This window comes from Thunnus albacares, chromosome 6, assembly GCF_914725855.1.
Source record: "Thunnus albacares chromosome 6, fThuAlb1.1, whole genome shotgun sequence".
Classification (NCBI taxonomy): Eukaryota; Metazoa; Chordata; class Actinopteri; order Scombriformes; family Scombridae; genus Thunnus; species Thunnus albacares.
This window is the reverse complement of record NC_058111.1, coordinates 9,106,871-9,127,305: the sequence shown is the minus strand read 5'-3', so window position 1 is coordinate 9,127,305 and position 20,435 is coordinate 9,106,871. Positions and strand designations below refer to the sequence as shown.

Sequence of the window (20,435 nt, the reverse complement as noted above, 5' to 3'; positions counted from 1 at the left end):
CTTAAATTCATCTAATGAGATGTCATGAAAGAGTTTGATAGATCAAATGTGTTTACTTTATTTAAGAAGGGACAATGCACATCAAATAACATGAGCACTTGGGTCCATATATATATATATATATATATATATATATATATATATATATATATATATATATATATATATATATATATATATATATATATACACACACACACACATATATATATATTCTATGATTCTTACAGGAAATGATACACAAATTATGGGAAAAAATCATATTGCAAATGGAACCATTAAATAAGGTTATCTTGAATGAAGAATAAATATTTTACAATCACAATTATTTTCTTTTTCTTTTTCTTAATGTATTTTTGTCATTTTCTTCTTTTGAAACAAAACTCTTACTCAAGGTGTAGTGCGTAGGTTTTTAAATTTTACCTTTTTGTGTGCAATTTAAGCTTTGATACTTTACTCTTTCTTCTTTTTTTACAAAAATCATGAGCAATAGTGAATAACTGTGTTGACAATGTAACATACTGCACAGCTGTGAACAAACTAAGGGAAACTACAATATATCAGTAAATGAACTTTTGCCTTTTAAAGCAGCTTTAAACATACTTGAAATGCCATCGTATACAAGTCCTGATCTGTGTGTAGAAGGATACTGGACCAGTCTCCAGCAAGGAAAGCCCCCAAATATTTGGGATGACAAAAGAAGTAATGTACTCTGCCCTGTGAAGTTTCAGTTTCAATTTGGTGACCAGGGAAGCTGTGAAATGTTGTTACGGGACCGTACAGAGCCGCCTCAGTGATTCCCACACCATATATAAGAAGGTTGAAAGACAACTCATGAGACCATAATACTTCAATTTCTATTTTCTAGGCATCTACACTTTGGGTTACACTTACACCAGATTATGTGTCTTTGTGCGCTGCATCAATACAAGCAGCTTCTTAATGGTAGCAGTGCCATGAAAAGCACTTTGGGAAGATCACAATGTAGCTTTTGTTGAGGCTGTTTCAGGTGCTGATTCAATTCTGTGGTAACGTTTGAAGCTGCATTTTTGTGGTTCAGAAGTGATTTTTTTTTTTTCTCTCTCTGAATACATTTTCTCTCTGGTTTATCTGGTACTGGTCCATACAGTACTTAGGGTTCAGCTTCATGTTTTGAAATAATATGTTTTCTACAACTTTTCAGTCTCTCATCATTGTCAAGTATATAATAAAGACAAATACCAAAAATCCTTTTTTTAAATTAATGTCCCGCAACTATTTCATAGTATAGTATGTATGTGTCACTACAAGGGATGGCCTGTACAGTATAATACAGTCCAATCCAGTTACCAAAATGAAACACTTTACAGCACAATGCAACACCAACACAAGCTACAGCCTCTGTGATTACCAGAGTCAAACCAACACCTTTCTGAAAGACTCAGCAGAATAGAATGAAAAAAAAACAAAACTAAACTGCAAGCTTCCAAAAGTTAAACCTTACTGCATGACTATTTCATGTGTATTGCACTGAATTATAGGTGTTTGTGTTGTCGTGAGTACCTCCTATAGATATGACATGAAATATGCAGGACATATACAGTACATTGTGTTGTGCATGAAAGCAATGATATAAATGCCAAGAGGAAAGATTTCTGAGAATTAAACAATGTCTTAGTCAGAAATGGGGGGTATGAAATGCGCAAAGAGGGTGTTTTCAGAGTCTGACCCAAGAGACTGCACTAGTCAGGAAATGATTTCGTAATGTACGCTGCTGCAGCTTTAACACAAGCTGCCTACAATGATATTCGATTGTGTTACTTGTGTTTTCCAGATAATTGCGTAATTGCTCAGGCCAAAATAGGCACTATTTGTACCATTTCTACCACATACATCTCATTCTCAAATATCAAGTTAATTACATTAATAAGTGAAATGTTCTGTGGTCATGTAGTATTTCATCTGCTGGCATAGAAGGGAAACAATTACTAAATGGCAGACAGGATATGATATAAGAACTCGGAATGTAGTATGAAGCAATAAGATTTGAAAGGCAATGATCTAGACTCTGCATGAAATCACATCACTTCCCTGTCTTGCAGTTTGTATGTGAATATCAGAGTGTTCAAACAGCAGGGAAAACCAGTATCTGAGAAACCAGTTTAATGACATATATCCCCCCAGAGAACTTCTGTCAGGCAATTTGGTCAAACCTCTGGTTTGGTTAAATATAAGCATACATGTTAAGAGTTAAACTTTCTTAAACCCTTAAATTTTAAAGTTTTGTGCACAATACACTATAAATGTCAAAAGAACTGGCAAAGGTTAGATTTTTTTAATCATTATTCATGAATTTCAGCCTACAGAAAGATTGCTTGTTTTGTCCTCTCCTGAATATGTGGAACAGGTAACAAGAGTATGTACTCTTCAGCATCGACTTTAACGAGAGGTACTGTAGCCTTTGGCTTTCAGGAACAATCAGCTCCTGCAGGTTCGACCACCTGGGGAACCTGTTCTTTTTTATACCAGCTAGTTGTATATTTCTTGAATGTTAAGTCGCTACTGTCTTCCATAACTTTAGCCTCCTATATGATATGTTCAAAAGATGCTCAGAGGAGCAAATCATAGGAGCCTTAATGATTTGTGTTTTCTGCATTTTATAGTCATGTTGGGAATACAAAACTGGTGTAACAATAGTGCTTAATAAAAATATTAGCATGTATGAGCTGCAACATTTTTCTGTACATCACAAGTCATAAATTGTAAAACCAGAGGATACAACATGTAAATAAGGTAGTTTTGGAGTTGTCCCAGTTTGTACTTCTCATGTATTAGTTACATTCCAGTCACAGAGCTATGCAACCTTTTCACTGAGAAATAAATACCTAGTGATCTTTAAAAAACCCAGAAGGTCGTTTATAATATCACTTACTAAAAGTATTTCCAGAATCAGCAATGACTCTTCTAACCATCTAAGGAAAAAAATATTCAGTCTGCTGTAGGATAAAAAGCATTTTAAACCTGTTTCCAAAGTTTCATATGTATTTCTGATCCAAGTTAGTTAAATATAATATTGTAATTATACAATATAGACAAATATACACATCACATGGCACAAATCGAGTACAGACAGTTATTACTGGCTACCATCTTTTTTTGGGAAGTAGACTCAAAATCCTCTTTATTGTGAGGAATGTTTTTTTTATCCCAATGGTTGGAAGTCTTTGAGGATTCTGTTTTTCGAAGCTCACGTGGTATTTATTTTTCAGAGAAAGGGATGCTTAGATGGGATGTATTGATAATACATGAGAGGCACAAACTGGGGCTAGTTTTGGAACTGCTATAACATTTTGGGTTTTTTTTGGGCTTGACAGAGGCTGAACTGTGCTTCCAGTGTTTGTGCTAGAAGCAAGGCTAAATATACAACCAAGCTCATTACTGAAAATGATGAAATTGATACCAAATTTTCATGTAATCCTTGGTAAGACAGCAAACAAATTTCCAAAAAAATGGAGTAATCCTTTACTGTCAGTATGGAACCCTTGAGAACGAGGGATCCTGTGCCTCCTGGGTCAAACCATTTTGAATCTTTATTTATCTCATTGTGATTGGTACGACTGTAAACCAAACTGCCTGATTCAGGCCGTCTTAGTGAAGCACTCATCAGCGAGGGAGAGAGGGGGAGATCGATGTTTGTGGTGGGACTGTTGACAGGCCCAGCGCTGAACAGAGTGTGCTGATATTCTTTTTGTCATCACTCACATTTTTTTCATCTTTATGCAGAACACTGGCAGTGACTGGTTCTAATGCAGATCATCAGGACCCAAAGTGCCACTTTGGGTCCACATTTTCTATTTTACAAGGTAATTAACTGCATTCTCCCCGTATCTCATTCTCAATCTATTCATTACTCATTAAACAGCTTGGATGAAAACTATCAAGCTCCTAAGGACGAGCTGGGAAACACTGGCCTGCTGACACAGAATGCGCTCAGGCCACAGGTTTTATGAAGGTGCTTAACATAAGTTCAAACCATCCACCAAAAATATTAAGATATCGTAGAAGCAAAATGCAGAGATATCAGGTGTGAGGGGAAATGTGGAAGTATTTCTTCTGAAGTACTTCCTTCTCTGAGTCTCACAGGTACTGCATTACTTCAAAATCACCTTAGCACACTCACTCCCATTTATCAAGACGATCCACAATTGGCCCGCAGGGTGAGCAGCAGTCAACCATAAATCTAGAAATGTCAGATAAAGCAGCATATACAGCACTTCTCTAACCAATTATGTCTTAGTAAGCTGTGATACATGTAGTAGCTATAGTCAAAGCAAAGGAGGGAATCATGAAGCAGCCCAAATATCCAGCAATCCTTCATACATCTCAGCAACTTCTGCAGCTATTCAGCAGGGCCTAAAAAGTACCGATCTGGTTGAAAGGAATCTCTCCATCCTGTATGGAGCTTAGTCATGACTGGTCTGCCTTCCATTTGTATGCTGAGCCGTCTGTTCTGACTATTGGATCACCTTGTGTTGATAATCCCAAATCCTGGTGTAGATTTTGGGCCTATATAACAAGAATCAGGCTGAAATAAGAGGATCACGACATGGTAGCCTACCGCTCCACAAGCCACGGCAGCAAACTCAGAGAATGAAGCGTAACAGCTTTGTATTCCCCCACTGAGGCTTTTGCAACTTTCCAAGCAATCCATAATCACCCTGTGCTGATGTGTGATGTGTTTGCATGCCTTGATTAAAGGAAGGAGGAGCAGCAGGATAAGATGTCAACATATGCATACTGATATAGAGCCAAATTTAAAATTAAGATGACAACCCAGGGTGTGTTACTGTTTCTGGTCACCATTTAGGATGCCTTAAAGGTAGCTACAGGAAAAGCTGGAGGGGGCATTTGCATGTAAAGACCGCCATCTAATGGTTTCAGGTGGTCTTTGCAGAGGCAAGGGCGGATTTGTAATCTAATAGCCTTTAAAAATCATTGGGTGGAGCCAGAGATAGCTGGGTGGCCTTTCCCGCTTTCCGCGTGTGTGTATACGTGTGTGTAAATGTGTGTGTGTGTGAGTGAGACCGTCCCAAGAAACCATCTGGCTGAAGTTCCAGGCTGATGAAAGTGTTTCATGCAGCTGTTGTCGGGATAACTGAAACAGGCAGCAGCTTTTTTTTCTAATTACAGAAGGTAAGATGTTTAAAGTTTTATACTTAAAAGTTTTTCTTTGATATTTAAGATATTTCTCTCTATTTCTCCTGAATGTTGCATTTATGTTTCTATAGCGTTTTGTTAGCGTTCTTTAAAGGGGGGAAAAGGGAACAGTTCTGCCATGCGTTTCCTGCAGTACTCCATCAGGAAGGAGTGCACATGGTCAGAAAGAAGGAGCGATTTGGCTGATGCAATATAACCTGAGGCTGTCTGAGAGCGGCCACTGTGTACTTTTCCATTCATACCAACAGACAGAAAAGTTGCCCTGTCCGGAGCAAAGATCTTTATTATTGATACACGGCTGTACAGTCGATCAGAAATAGTTTTGTGCGGATGTGCACCGCGCTTAATGACTGAGCAGTGAGCGTTCAAACATTGCCTTTTATAGCATCAAATATTTTCAGTAGTGTCATTTTCACCAGTGGTGTGCGCGAACTCATCTGAACCCACTGCAACTAAACGGAAATTCTTGCACTTTTTTGATCAATGTTAATAAAAACCACATGTAACATGCTTTAATAACTTTGCTCATAATACTCAAAACGGACAACGTGGGTAGATGATGAAGACTATGACTAAAACACGTTTTTCAGCCTGCAAATGCATGTTATCGTGTGAAAACTGTGAGCAGCTTATATTTACCTAAATTTGATGTGATTGTTCAAGATATTTTTTGATATTTTCATTCAAATGCATTTTTTGCCCATTTTTGAAGTTTTAGAACATCTTTGAAAATTCTACCATGTATGTAAAATTATAATTAACTCATTAATCATGCATTGTTTAAAACTAAGCCAACTACTCAAAATCCGATTTTAAGTTATTTAAGTCCACTTGTGATGTGTGAGAAAGAAATTCATCAAAGAAATTCAAAAATTACACATTCTTAACATCTTATCTAATTAGGCCTGAAAATGTTCTGAAAACATATGCACATGAAGCCAATCAATCATCTTAAACACACAGTGTGTGATTGCCTGTCAAATAAAGGTGAATGTATGATTTTTGTTAGTGTGTGTGTGTGTGTGTATGTATGTATGTATGTATGTATGTGTATATATATATATATATATATATATATATGAGTGAAGATGCAGTGTGTGGAATACCAACTGGAAGTGTTTTGAGGATAAAAGTTATTGTGTAGATGCTGTATTTGGTGTCACCGTGACACATTAATGATTTTACATAAAGTCAGAGTTTAAAATCACAGTGAAGGTACGTAATGTAAACACTGAATCAGTCAGAAGCCTGCAAGGTCATGTCAGCTGAGCTCTGACAGGGCAACTGTTTTTGACACTGCACCTGGCTTTAAACCAAGGTGTCAACATCTCACAATCTGCATCATGGATGATACTATTATTGGCTGTACTGCACGTGTGTACAGTATGTAGCCCCCCCCCCCTCATACTGTATGTGAATACCTTATCAGTTTTTAAAATGCGATTGCTTGATTACCCAAAGATATAGATGGATTATATATTCTGTTTTTATTATGTGATGAAATACAGTTATTCATCTAATCTTAAAACACACATGCAAGATGTTTAATATCTCAAAATGTGTTCACCACACATTCTCCATCATGTAAGTGAAGCATCTCGTCACAGAGTTTTACATTCAGGTATTAAAGTGTTAAGAAATGGAGATATTTAGCCCTCAGCGGTCATTAATCTGTCTACTTGCCTCATGAAAAGGACTCCGTTTTCTCTCTTTAAATTTTTTCCACAAAGGCAAGAAACAGAGCCGTGGTGTTCAAGACCCACTCTAAGGCTTCTGTCTGTGAAGGTATGAACATCTCAGCAAAACCCAGAAAACAGTGAAAGCTGTTGTTCTTTGTCTATCAGATCGGTGTGATTAATATTACAAGGTCATTTTGGCCCTAGAGATGTCAGTAAGGCTTAATTCTTGGAAAGGAGAGTGTATTTGGCTTGTGTAAGCTCTCTGTTTTATGATGGACCTCACGTGGCACTTTGTTTTGCTCCATCCCCTGTCACACCACAAGAGCAGGTGGGCTTTTTGTTGTGCTGCTAAATACCCCTTCACATGCCAAGTGGGAACCCACCGGCTTTCTGCCGTCCTCTTCTTTTAAATTCAGGCAGGGAAAAAATTTGTAATTAAAGGCAGTCAGCGGCTTTTTGCAAATTCATGTTAGAAAAATATCACGTTGTACACCCGGACCCTCAGATAATGTGTTTTCCCAGACACAGGTGCTTCTGCAGATGTTGGTCTGTTGTATGTAATGGATGTAACATTTGCAGCGTCATTTGAATGAAGCCAACACGGACGTGCAGGTCCAGTATTAATGCAGGATTGAATGCAAGTCAGCTGTATTTTAAGGATATATTGTTAACCTCAATTTACATAGAGAGAATGAATGAAACTGTAGTTTTTTGTATTAGCCACACAGAAGGTTTGACCATAATACTAATGTACATCTAAAATACCAATATGTCTATGCCAGCCCCACCATTATATATGCCAGTTTGCTTGTGGCTTGAAGTTACACTGTTCTACTGTTCTGGGATATTGAAGCGCAATGTAACTTATTTTACAGCGAGTCCGTACTATTGTGAATACAGTTTTCTTGTTACTTTACACATTTTAACAATACCTTTTGGTCTAAACTCTTGTTTATGGAATCCCATCGTTTCCTGACTCGTAATCACCACCATCGAACCAGTTTCACGATTGCTTCCCGTAAAAACCTGAAAGCCCGCAGTCTTCACCCTTCATTGGAAGTGTGTTTTGCTCGCTGAGAGAGCAGAACATACACAAATGTATATTTTCCATAGGTTCATTTCTGCTTTTAGTTTGAAGCGTTATTGTGACTTTGCTGCCTTCCTCGTGTGTGAATATATACAAGGTCAAGGCTACGATAAAAGGCATTTGAAAGAGAAAAGGTATTTCCACCCCAAATACTGTAGTGAAGAGCATGTGACTGACTGCTATTCCAAATTCACCCGCATGCTCCTGTGTGTCACAAGCAGGTGTCGAGTTCGACGATTGGCTAAGAGGAAGGCAGGCCCCTCTCCTGCCCACACTCCTTTTTTAGCTCAGCCACCGTATGTCACATCACGGACATGCTGTGGTTCTATGCATGAGTCCTGAACCACTGACTGTTCTTGCCCCTTTTGCCCGGGTTGCGATGTGACAAATGTTCTCCCTTGAGCAACATATAAGGAGCCCTACTTCCGTTCACATTTGTGGTCGACGTGAGAAGTACACATCAGTTTACGGACGCAGTTCTTCTTTTTTAAGTTTGTGTGCAATGTCTTTTAATAGCTTCATGCGCATTCAGTCAGAGTTGCTTTGGCTTCTGCACGTTGGTCTTATCAAACTGATGGCGCAATGAAATGTATTTCCCGTCCAGGTCATCATAACCTAGACAGACAACACAAACCCGTCCAACAACACTATTGCTCATTTAGTCCTTGATTCTTGTCTCCTTTTACAAGAATGTGCTACACTAATCCAAACTTCCTGATATGTAGTGGAAATACTACCTAACAGGAAGTACATACACTACTACTAGCATCTGCACATTCACAAAGCACGTGGGTGATATTCTCTTATTTAACTACAATTCCTAATACAGGCAAAATTTATAAGCAAGTCCTAGTCAAGTTTATATTTTATGCAAAGTGAGTATTTCTGCTGTAAAAGGGTAAAAAAGTACAGCCAGTTCATATTTTCCTCGTTGTCTGGTATTCATGACTTGATAACAAGTAGAGCCTGCCAGAATGAGTCAGTCTTGCACCGGGGGAGGATAGCTATCATCACAGCTGCTCCGAGTGTCTTGAGCCCCCCCGGGCCATGTGATGTGTCACTGTTCTATTTGAGGGCCGGACACCTGAATGGTTTGTACACTAAGAGGCGTCTGTGTCACATGTCAAACAGGACTTGTGAACGTTTCTTTCAGCTCTATTCATTTGAAGAAGACTGGAAATGAGTCTGTAGCTACACTCGGGAGAAAGCGGTCGAGTGGATTTGTAGACTGGGAGAGTAAGTGTGCATCTGTGAAGAAAGGGGATCTTTCTGTGTTGTGAGAGTGAGTACTTGTCGTTACTGTTTGGAAGATCTATATCTGTCATTGCTGTGCTGTTTTAGCAGAGGCTTTGAAATTGGAGCTTGGACTGCCAGAATTATGCCCTCCACAATAATAATTATTTTTAATTGTCTGGCAGATGATGCTGTTCTTAAATTACTGGCAACATCATGCTTTGGTTCAACTATTTTTCTGTTTTGTCATATGAGACATGAAAAATATGCAAAGCCTATTGCTGTGCCTTTTTTATAATATTGATACTGCATTATTTCACATTATAGTTTCTGAAGAAGGTATGACTGATGTGACTCAATTTGGCATTTTGCCATTTGATGAGAGAAAACTAATTTCTCTCACATAAAACCATTTTAAATCTTAATTGGCTCATTCATATGGGATGAAATGTAGTTTTACTGCTGTCTGCACTCTTAACACAGAGTAAAAGAACATAAGATCAAAGTAAAAGAATATGCGAGTAGAATTTATTTTGAAAATAGTAAATATCTCTTGTAATTTAAATGTAAGAAGTGCCCAATTTAACTTAATTCATTCTACATACTACATAAATTGCAGTATATTAATGGAGCATACTATTCAGAATGTAGAACGTACATAAATTCAGACTAAAATCTGATGCTATGTTAGTATACAAATTCAGCGGTATTACATATGAAGGTGATGGTGATGACCATTGACTCTATATAAAGATACATATTTTATTATTTTTTATTATTACTTTATATGCGGTCAATGGCGCCAACAGTCAAAACTTTGAGCCTTAAAACAACCCAATCGGAGCCAGTTTTCATCTAAAAAAAAAAACAAATATGATGGAGAACAAAGTGAGTGACAGCAGTTTGGATAAAAAAATTCAAATGTACACAATGTTAAATAGTTCTAATGATAACATATTTATGGCAAAGTAAAAGAGAATGAGAAAGTAAATGGGGAATTGACAGTTTGTCCAGTGTTTATAAAAGGTAATTTCCATCTGGATCTGAAACTTTGTGCGAATTCACAGCCTGTACATACAATACTGCATTCCTGTATATACTAATAGAATGAAGTGTTTATTCACTACATACTTTACTGTAAGTATGTAGACTATCTGAACATGTCTAAGCTATTTCTTATTGGCTCCTGTGGTAAATATGTTACAATGAGGTTTTTAAAAAAAAAAACACAAAAAAAACACACACTTTAACTTACTTATGCCTCATTACACAGAAAATGTCCCTTAGTTGATCATTGTCATGGGAATTTTGATGTGCAAAGAATTATGGGATGATTTTGACTGCATTCTGACAGCCCGGCCCAAACTTAATATTATCCTCTGTGGTAACGTGTTGTATGCAGACTCACACTTTTTACAAACTGTCATCACACATACTGTGACACACCGTCAGTGTGAAGAATTTAAACTAAGCTGTAAATCTAAGGTGATGTTTTTATGTTTCTCTGATTCTGATTCAGAGTTTGTTTGTTTTTTTTAAATAGTGACAGTTTTTTGCTACTTGTGACATTTAAAACGGGAAATTAAAAGAAGTCCTCTGTGACTTATGTTGATCTCTACAGGCAGTCAATATGAATTTCAACAACATTGACAAGTCTCTGGAAAATCTCCCACCAGACTCTATATCTTTAAATTCTGTTTGCCTGTCATTGCAGTAGGTTAATGCCCCTCATGATGCAAAATACATCAATAGAGTATGTTCTCATATTCTTTTTTCTGCATGGTGACATGGTCCAGATGCTCACTGTCCTCCATCACTGAGCAGAGAGTGCAAGTAGGTTGAGCAGAGGAATTTGGGAGTGTCTCTACTCTAAATGCCAATAGACAAGAAGCTTTTGTTCTAAAAAAAAAAAAAAAAAGAACACAAAAAAATGCGAAATGAAGTCATTTATTGGTATTAAACAACCAAGTATTCAAAGTTAGAAGCTCAAGGAACAAAGAGTTGCTTAATATGGGACTGGAACAATACCATAGTTTTTGCTCTTTTCTTAAGTCTACAAATACATAGTAATTTCAACACTGACACCCTTGTCTTTCTTTGTCAACAGGCCAGTTATCCTCTCTAGAGCAGTGAGAGGGCCAGGATGATTCTGACGACATTAAAAGGCATCGGGAAGCAGCTTCTACGAGTTAAGGTTGTGGACTATAACATAGAGGATTCCCACTTTTCTAGATGCCTTAACACGTTTGATCTGGTGGCCCTGGGCGTTGGCAGCACTCTTGGCGCTGGCGTCTACGTGCTAGCTGGCGCCGTGGCCAGAGACAGTTCTGGACCTGCCATTGTCCTCTCCTTCCTCATCGCTGCCCTTGCCTCTGTCCTGGCGGGTCTTTGCTATGCCGAGTTCGGAGCCCGTGTACCCAAAACAGGCTCTGCTTACCTCTATAGTTATGTCACAGTTGGAGAGCTGTGGGCTTTTATCACTGGCTGGAACCTCATCCTCTCTTATATCATCGGTGAGACCATTTTAAATAAGGGACGGAAAGGATTTGGCTGCTACATGTGATATTGTTCAGTTACGTGAATACTTTCTTCCACAGGAACTTCAAGTGTGGCCAGGGCATGGAGCGCAACCTTTGATGAGCTGATTGGAAGGCACATCGAAGTATTCTGCAGACGATACATGACCATGAACGCCCCGGGCTTCCTGGCAGAGTATCCAGACATATTTGCTGTCTTCATCATAATCGTTTTGACAGGTCAGGGACAGCTCGGATAGTTCTCTAGTGTTTTATCTCTTTTTTTTTTTTTTTTTTTTTTCCTCTCTTTGTTACAGTTAGACGCTTTCATCTTTCACACTGTCTTACTGCTCTCTAACTGCTTACAGGTCTGCTTTCATTTGGAGTGAAGGAGTCAGCCTTAGTAAATAAAGTATTCACCTGCGTTAATGTACTGGTGCTGCTGTTCGTGGTCATCTGTGGCTTCATCAAAGGAAACCTAAAAAACTGGGACTTGAACCCTGAAGAAATCCTCAGTGTCACCAGCAACTCTAGCTTGAAGTGGGTAAAATGAAGAGCTTAGTCTCAAAATGTATAACGTGTCTAATGATATGAGAAATAAGAAGATGTTTTCTTCCTTTCCTTTCTTTCAGTATATCTGATTCTTTACCATCAAAGGAAAGTCTCGGTGAAGGCGGCTTCATGCCTTTTGGTTTTAGCGGAGTCCTCTCTGGCGCTGCTACCTGTTTTTATGCCTTCGTAGGGTTTGACTGCATCGCCACCACAGGTGAGAGGAAATACATGCAGTTAATAATTAACACACATGACCCCAGTTTTCTGACATCTCTACTTAATCTTTCCTCCCCCAAGGAGAAGAAGTGAAGAATCCCCAGAGGGCCATTCCTATCGGGATCGTGGCCTCGCTGCTTATCTGCTTCGTGGCATACTTCGGTGTGTCCGCGGCCCTCACTGTGATGATGCCTTACTACATGCTAGACAAGAACAGCCCTCTGCCGGTGGCCTTTAAGCATGTGGGCTGGGAGGGAGCCACTTACGCAGTGGCCATCGGCTCTTTATGTGCCTTGTCGACCAGGTAAGAGGCTCTCCTACCGCCTCTCAGCAGAAGAATTCACAGAGGACTTGTAATTATTCAGCATGCATTTAAGGAATGAATAATTAATGTCCAGCACACTATTTATAGGATTTTATTATATTCTCTTTCTCTGTTTAATTCAGTACTGAATGTTAATTAGTTGTAGTATTAAAAATAAGTGGCTTCATACCACCTTCATGGTAACAATAGATGACATCGTCTGGAGCTGAAAGGTTATTTCTTTTCTTTCTTTTTTTTTTTTTAAATACTTAAATATAACTGATGTTATTTGTTTTATGCAACAGTGCCCTGTGGAGTTTTCTTGTAAGCAAACAGTTCTGTTTACATTTAGTGTTAGTCACTGAAACCTATTGTGTGTATCCTTGAGGTCTAACAAACATGCTCACTGCATTTCCTTGATCAGAAAACACTTGAAAAAGCAGAAACAGAAGTTTGAAACCTGCGTTTTTTTTACATCCACGTTTACTTGCTTGCAATCTTCTTTTTTTTTTTTTTTTTATTGCCTTTGTTGGCACATCGCTGTGTTTCTTGTGTGTGTTACCACCACCTGTAGATCAGTGGAAAAGTGTAAAAACCATTGGCAGGAATACACATTGCTTCTCCTTGGTGCGTGCACATGTGCGTCACTGTGCTCGTGCACGTGAGCAAACAAAATACTACAAGTGACCAAAAACTCCACAGGTTACCTTTTTAATTCAGCTTCACATACTTTTTGGGACTAAAATTAGTCTAAAAATGGGGATATAATTAGAGATAGATATTTTTTGCATGTTTTGTTATATTGTTTTAACAAAGCCTAAGACTATTCACTGAATTTTATATATCCTAAGTTAATTTGAAGTGCTCATCCTTAAATGGTCTTTTGGCCAAAAATATGTGGACGTGTTTACTTTTGGTCTGGTTTTTCATGGCTTGGAGTCCTTAGTTCCACTTAAGGGAAATACTATTTTAAACTATAGCATGCTTCCAACTTTGTGGCAACAGTTTGTGGCAGGCCCTTTTCCCCGTTTCAACACGAGATTTGGTGTAGTTTGGTGTAGAAGACCTGGACTGGCCCGCACAGAGCCCTGACCTCAACCCGATCCAACACCTTTGGGATGAATTACGATGCAGACTTATCAGCCAACAACAGTGACTGACCTCTCTAATGTTCTCGGGGCTGAGTGGCAGTAAAACCCAGCAGCCATCTCATGGAAAGCCTTTCCAGAAGAGTGTAAGCTGTTACAGTGCTTTAAATGAGATGTTCAAGAATCACTGGTTCAGGTGTCCACATACTTTTGGCTTGCAATCTGTATACCTAAAGTTGATGCATATGTAATTGCTTAAAAAGCAATTACTGTGTACTTTGGGGCATTTTTTTAATAGTTTACTTTATCCACACACCGATCCCCTGTTAAATGTTCTAACTGTGTGAATTCACCTGCATGGCATGCTTTTCTCTCTCTCCCCTACTAGTTTACTAGGCTCCATGTTCCCAATGCCGAGAGTGATCTGGGCCATGGCGGAAGATGGCCTGCTCTTCAAATGTTTGGCTAAAATCAGCCCACGAACCAAAACCCCTCTAACAGCTACAGTAACATCAGGTGTTGTGGCAGGTGAGCTGACAACCTTAACCCACTCACTGGTCGGGTTCCCATCAGAACCCTACAAGACACTCTTGGTACACATGGCCTCAACACAAGCACTCAACCAAAACCAAGATGGACATACAGCATAAAGATAGTCCTGCAAATTTCAAACTGATTGATTTACGAAGCTGGCACAGCAACATCCTGAGCACAGCATCCTGTGTTGTTCATCAGGATGTCAGGCTGGGCATGGCAGCAGTTGAGGCCTTGTGTGAAAACCAGAGTTAACAAATATTTCTTTTAAGTTATAAATCTTTGCCTCCTCCTCCTCCTCCTTCCTTCATCCTTGGCTCAGTCTCCTCGGCTCCATGTTTCCGCTGCCACGCATTATCTTTTCTATGGCTCGCGACGGCCTGCTTTTCTCGTTTCTGGCGCATGTCAGCGAGAGGAAGACGCCCATCATCTCCACCTTGGTGGCAGGGCTTATGTCTGGTAGGTAGCTGAGATGAGGCCAGAGGTAACAGTGCTAAACTGTGGAAGGAGGATGTAGAAGAATTACATAGGGTTGTAAATGAATTGAGCTGTACAGTAACAGTTTTATACCCTTACTGTACAGCTACTATGATATAGTTTTATATAATACTTTTATAAGTATGAATTATCTTTAAAATAAATACAATGTTTGCATACTCTGGTGATTGTGTATTGTTTAACCTTTTGGATTGGTTTGAAGACGTCTATCTTCTTACTGACGTTGTGTATTTTTCCCTTGTGTCCTGCAGCGGTGATGGCCTTCCTGTTTGACTTGAAGGACCTGGTTGACCTCATGTCCATTGGCACTTTGCTGGCCTATACTCTGGTGGCTGCCTGCGTGCTGGTCCTCAGGTAAACCTCATCTCTCAGTTTATATATCAAGCCTACGGCTGACGGTACACTAGAGGATTACCAGGTTGTATAACACCTTATTTGTCCATCTTCTTACTGGGAAGGAAATCCCCAGTCAGAAGCTAGTGAGACCAGTCAGGCCAGGCGTGTTTAAGTATTTAAGACACTTACAATTTCAGCTTCCTCTTGATCAAACATGCATTTTCAAACACAGGATCATAAAGTCTTTGAGGATGAGAATAGACACTGAGAATTTACACAGGTCAAATATAATTTTAATGATTCAGATAGGTTTAAACGTGGTTAGGATTTTAAAAAGCTACCAGTGAGTCCTCAGCCTTAGTGCACAGCAGTTTTAGGAGTCATGAAGTTTCTTTGACTGGTTTTGACTGTTTTGCCATCCTAAGGTACCAGCCCGAACAGTCCATCGCGGCCTATGAGATGGCCAACACTCAGGACGAACCTGAACCTGAGTCCTATAACGAGGGGAAAATCGACATGTTACCACAGCCGGAGGATCGCTTCACCATCAAGAACCTCCTTTTCCCTTCAAACACAGACCCGTCCCCTCTGTCCGGCTTTGCCGTCAACATTTGCACCAGTATACTCGGTGAGACACTTACACACATAGCTCAGAGGAAACTGGATGGATAATGATACTAGATACTGATAAATCTGTCTTATTTTTCCCTCCAGGTGTTTTGATATGTGTCTTCAGTGTTATAGCTGTTCAAGGAGGGCTGGCACCCTGGTCAGTGTCTGTCCTCACTATCATCATGGCGCTCTGTCTGATTATCACCTTCATCGTGTGGAGGCAGCCACAGAGCAAGGCCAAGCTTGCCTTTGAGGTAGTGTGTTCTTCCACTAAATCGTTTTTTTTTCATATTATTTCATAGTTGCGTTTACAAAATGACACAGAATGCGATGAGCGTGATGTGTAATTACTCTGCAGATCTCAATGACTCATCTGTACACTGAACGTTTCATAAAAAGCCTTTTTTAAAAAGAAACAGATTTATTGCAGTTTAACAGCTGTTTGACAGTGAATAGAGCAAACATCAATAAGCAAACAGTGAAATGAGGATTATTTGCTCTTCAGACTCTGTTATTGATCCTAAACTGACTAACTGGTAACTGAAAGCTTAAGGCAACAAACTTTGTGTACTTTACATCGTTGCAGACTGTTTACCAAGTACACAGTAAGTTTTTAAAATGATTGTTGACTTCAGTTAATTGTTGCAATCAACTTGCAGACTCCTGAAATGCCACCATAGTGAACATTTCATCACTTTTATTTCATTGTATTTCAATGCAGTCAGATTCTGTGCATCTACATCACTGCTGTATGTTTTCATGCTGTAATGAAATTAAATGAACGGAACCTAATGGCTGCCTGGAAAATATGAAGTAACCTAAAATTTCAAGCTTTTTAAAGTAGTTGGCACAAATGTAAAGTTGTTCATTGTTCAAGTCTATGGAACTTTAGTTATAGTGGATATATCAGATAATCCAGGCTGATTTTAGTAGGAAATGTCCTCTATGTAAAATGATGCAATATGCTGTAGCCACTAGAGTTTTAACAAGCAAATACAGAATGTACATGTGATGTCGTCAAACTATGAAAAATGCTTCTTTTACTTTTGAACATTTTAAGGTTTAGGTGGTTACTGGATTAAAAATATGAAAATCACTGGAAAAATTATCTAAGGTTGGTTGTTGTGTCAAAATTAAGAATACTTGAACAGTCTTTCCCCCAATCCTTGATCGCACAGTCAGAAAAGATGTGGCCATTGTGTTTAAGAGAAGACACAGAGTTAAATGAAGTCTGTTTCCTCTGGAAAGGTGCTGCAACAACAGGATTGATTGTCAGGAATTTCCCTGCAACGTTACATTACCCACTCAGCCACCTATCTCTCCGTTTGTCACTATATGGTTTTTAGAGTATTTTTTGAATATGTATGGTTTTAATGTAATTAAATGCACGCTCTCCTCACAGGTTCCCCTGCTGCCGTTCGTCCCAGTCATCAGTATGTTCATCAACGTGTACCTGATGATGCAGCTCGACAGAGGAACCTGGATGCGCTTTGCCATCTGGATGGTTTTAGGTGCTTTGGATTTAATGCCAACGATACCAAATGTTATCTCTACTTAACTGATTGCTTTGAAAAGGAATTAACATCTTTGCTGTAATGTTTCTGCACCATTTGTAGGTTTATTCATCTACTTCGGCTACGGTATTCGCAACAGTGCAGAGGCAGTGTTGACTAGGTCCAACACCTACGTTCCCCCCTGCACAATAAAGGGAGAGCCCATGGCCCCGGAGAAGGAAGCCTTCCTACACAACACAAACGCCAACGGAGATGACGACGATTCGTGAGGAGGCAGGAGGTTCACTAATCTTCTCTGGCTCTGTTCTTCATATCAACATTCACATCTGTTCAATTCTCTGAAATAGCTGCAAATCCAGGAGACATGCGGAGATTCTTTCACCCCCCTCTAATCAGAACTTTGAGTTGTTTCCTAAACGCAGCCAAATATGTCGTCTAATTTGGCTGTTTTGATAGAAGCAAAAAGGCTTATTAGAACTTTAGGGGAAAGAATCTCTTTACCGCTGAAAGCCAAGATTTTATCTCAGACTTCTGTTTATTCTCTAGGTAGTTTTTATATGTTTTCCACTTTGATAAAATCAATTTCAGAAACACAGCTCAATCTGTAGAAAGCAACCAAAGGCAAAGCACAAGTAGTTTTTAACGAAATGGAGGTTTTATCAAAGCATCTGTTTTTACATTCACCTATTAAACTTTTTTTTAGGGTTCTTGAATCTGCAGAATATCAGAATGATGACCCCTATTCATTGTTTTGCAATAGTATATTTGACGTCAGCTTATTTTTAATAAGAGTTCAGTATTTGAAATTGCTCAACATGTTGAAATGTTGGCCGCTCACATTAAGAACATTACGAAAGACAAAACCTTTTGCAAAAAAAAAAATGAATGAGGCTCATCATTTATTTTGGCATGTTTGCAGACATTTTAGCCAATGGTCCAGTAAACGTCTTGTTGCGGTAGGAGGCACAGTGCTGGCTACTGTGTCCAAATCCCATGGGAGATTATTTTTTCAATCCACATCCCTTTTATATCACACTGTAATTGATTTGCATTAATTAAGAATAATGTGTCGAGCAAATAATGATTCTCAAACACATCTGAGAATTTCTGCATCTTCAGTGCCTTTTGTGATACATCTATCTCTCTTTCTAGTGGTACTTTTTTTCTCAAAGGTACAACTTTGTGTGTTGAAACAATGCGTTTCGTTATTGAGCAAGTAAAGAAGAGCGTATCTCAAAGAAATGCAGCATGGTGCTCTGAATAATCCGCTACAGTACTTTGTGATCAGTATTTCTCTGCATGAAAGAGTTGATAAGAGGTGAATTTGTCTTTTCACTGATGGAGAGTTTCCTCGCAGCACACGTTTTACCAGAGATCAAATACAGCAGTGATGTTTCCATCAGGGAGTTGCACTTGTCTCATTCAGCCAAAGATAAAAAAAAAAAAAAAAAAGCTGCCAATGTGAATGGACTTATTAGAAACTACAGAGTACATACTGTATGTTTTTTAAGTGCCTCCTTTTTTCAAATGAATGTTACGCCTTTGGAGATATAGTGTTACTCTCTCACCAGCTAACATTGTGAAATATAGATTGTCTGTATATAATGTACACTATGGATTTTGAAAAGCCTAAAGTTTAATATATAAGAGAAATTTCACCTTAGTGGACCATTTTCACTGTTTAGTTTGCATACATCTGAACGGACTGAAGCACAAGAGATACTGAACACTTGTGGTTTCTGTTGCTTTCATTTTTAAAAGCCAAAAACTGCGTTATTCAGAAACTGCACTATCTGCAACAGCATGCCTCAAGCAGTTTAGATGTACAATATATCTGAAAGTGGCTCTGCCCGCCAGTCATTATTTAATGACATATGGAAATGAAAGCTGACTGTGAGTGAGTACAGATTCCCAGGGCAGCTAAAAGCTCACAGTGACATATCGAGGTATGTGTGCTGACTACAGACTGGAAATGCAACAAGGTAGCATTTATGTTGCATTGGGAGAAACTATTGATGTAACTTGAAGCTAAATTTTGTAGGATTTTAATTGGATTATACGCCAAACAAACACTATTTATTCACATAGTTGGGATAGATTTTTTCTAAAGATAGAATTGAAGTTTTAAGATGGCTTTGTATATAAATACAATGTATGTAATTTATTACATTTTAAGATATCAAAGCCACATTGTCAGATGAGATTGTGCTGCAGAACATTAGTTTTCCGTCCACAATTTTGTTTTGTAAATAACGTTCACTACACACGATGTTGTCCATTGTTTTCAGTTCCTCCGTCCTTGCATCGACTAGGCTTCATTTTCAACTTGGAGATGTTTGGATCTGTGAGACGTAATCTGATACAAGCGTTTTATTGCTGCTTTATTTTCACCTGTAAATACAGTTTTCATTTTGAAAGTCACTGCCCATTTTTTTGCAACTTTTGCTTATCTGTAAGTAAACCAGCAAACAGCTTTAATCTATCAAATCTTCCGTTGCAAGCGTGACGGAAAGAAAGAGTCGCCCATCAGGTGAATGTCATCTCCCTTTTGAGTTGGATGTAAAATATTAAGCCAGGCTTCATCTTTGCCAGTGAAACCACAAGTTGTTTGATTTTTTTTTTTTTTTTTTTTTTTTTTTTTGTCCATGACACTGTTTCATGTAAAATTTTGCATGCTGCACTAAATGTTTTCCAAATTTTATGAAGCTTGAAAAAAGATGTAAAAGATGTAGATTTTGTTGTACTGCTAAGTTATAAACATGTTTACAGACAATATATATATATATGTATATATCTTTATTTATATATATATATATATATATTATGTATATGAGTGGTGAAAGTCAGCTGCTGAGCATGGTTGTGGTTCCTGCTGTAAATAAATGCTGAAAGTTAAAACCACTGACTTTGCCTTTCATTCTTAAGTGATAAGTGCACACCTCCCACTATAATGTTAAATATGCTGTTTATGTTACATTGCTGTTTGTTTTCTGTACATTTTCCTGTTTTTCAGTATGTGTTGAGGCAGAATAATATTCACAATACATGAAAAATATTCTATATTTACAAA

At 38.5% G+C, this 20,435-nt stretch overlaps 1 protein-coding gene across 5 annotated transcripts; it reads left to right on the top strand.

Moving 5' to 3' along the window:
• Positions 1–4,996: 4,996 nt before the first annotated feature.
• On the top strand, positions 4,997–20,158 carry LOC122983931 (high affinity cationic amino acid transporter 1-like). 5 transcript variants are annotated; one of them, XM_044354133.1, is made up of 13 exons: positions 4,997–5,172; positions 6,927–6,981; positions 11,303–11,708; positions 11,793–11,951; positions 12,080–12,251; positions 12,344–12,477; positions 12,561–12,783; positions 14,260–14,399; positions 15,155–15,257; positions 15,665–15,867; positions 15,954–16,105; positions 17,254–17,362; positions 17,468–20,158. In XM_044354133.1, exons 3-13 carry the CDS (start codon positions 11,339–11,341, stop codon positions 17,632–17,634), a joined length of 1,932 nt encoding a protein of 643 aa, XP_044210068.1. In that variant the 5' UTR covers positions 4,997–5,172; positions 6,927–6,981; positions 11,303–11,338; the 3' UTR covers positions 17,635–20,158. The 5 variants fall into 5 exon arrangements, with proteins under 5 accessions (XP_044210068.1, XP_044210067.1, XP_044210069.1 ...); XM_044354132.1 differs by lacking the exon at positions 6,927–6,981 and having other exon boundaries at positions 4,998–5,172; XM_044354134.1 differs by lacking the exons at positions 4,997–5,172; positions 6,927–6,981 and adding an exon at positions 8,994–9,198.
• The last annotated feature ends 277 nt before the right edge of the window (positions 20,159–20,435 follow it).

Bases quoted from the DNA above. Each gene is read 5' to 3' on its own strand.
- LOC122983931 (XM_044354133.1), top strand. From the start codon at position 11,339: ATGATTCTGACGACATTAAAAGGCATCGGGAAGCAGCTTCTACGAGTT. The intron at 14,400-15,154 runs GTGAGCTGACAA...TGTGTCCTGCAG, and splicing joins AACATCAGGTGTTGTGGCAG to CGGTGATGGCCTTCCTGTTT. The intron at 16,106-17,253 runs GTAGTGTGTTCT...CTCTCCTCACAG, and splicing joins AGGCCAAGCTTGCCTTTGAG to GTTCCCCTGCTGCCGTTCGT.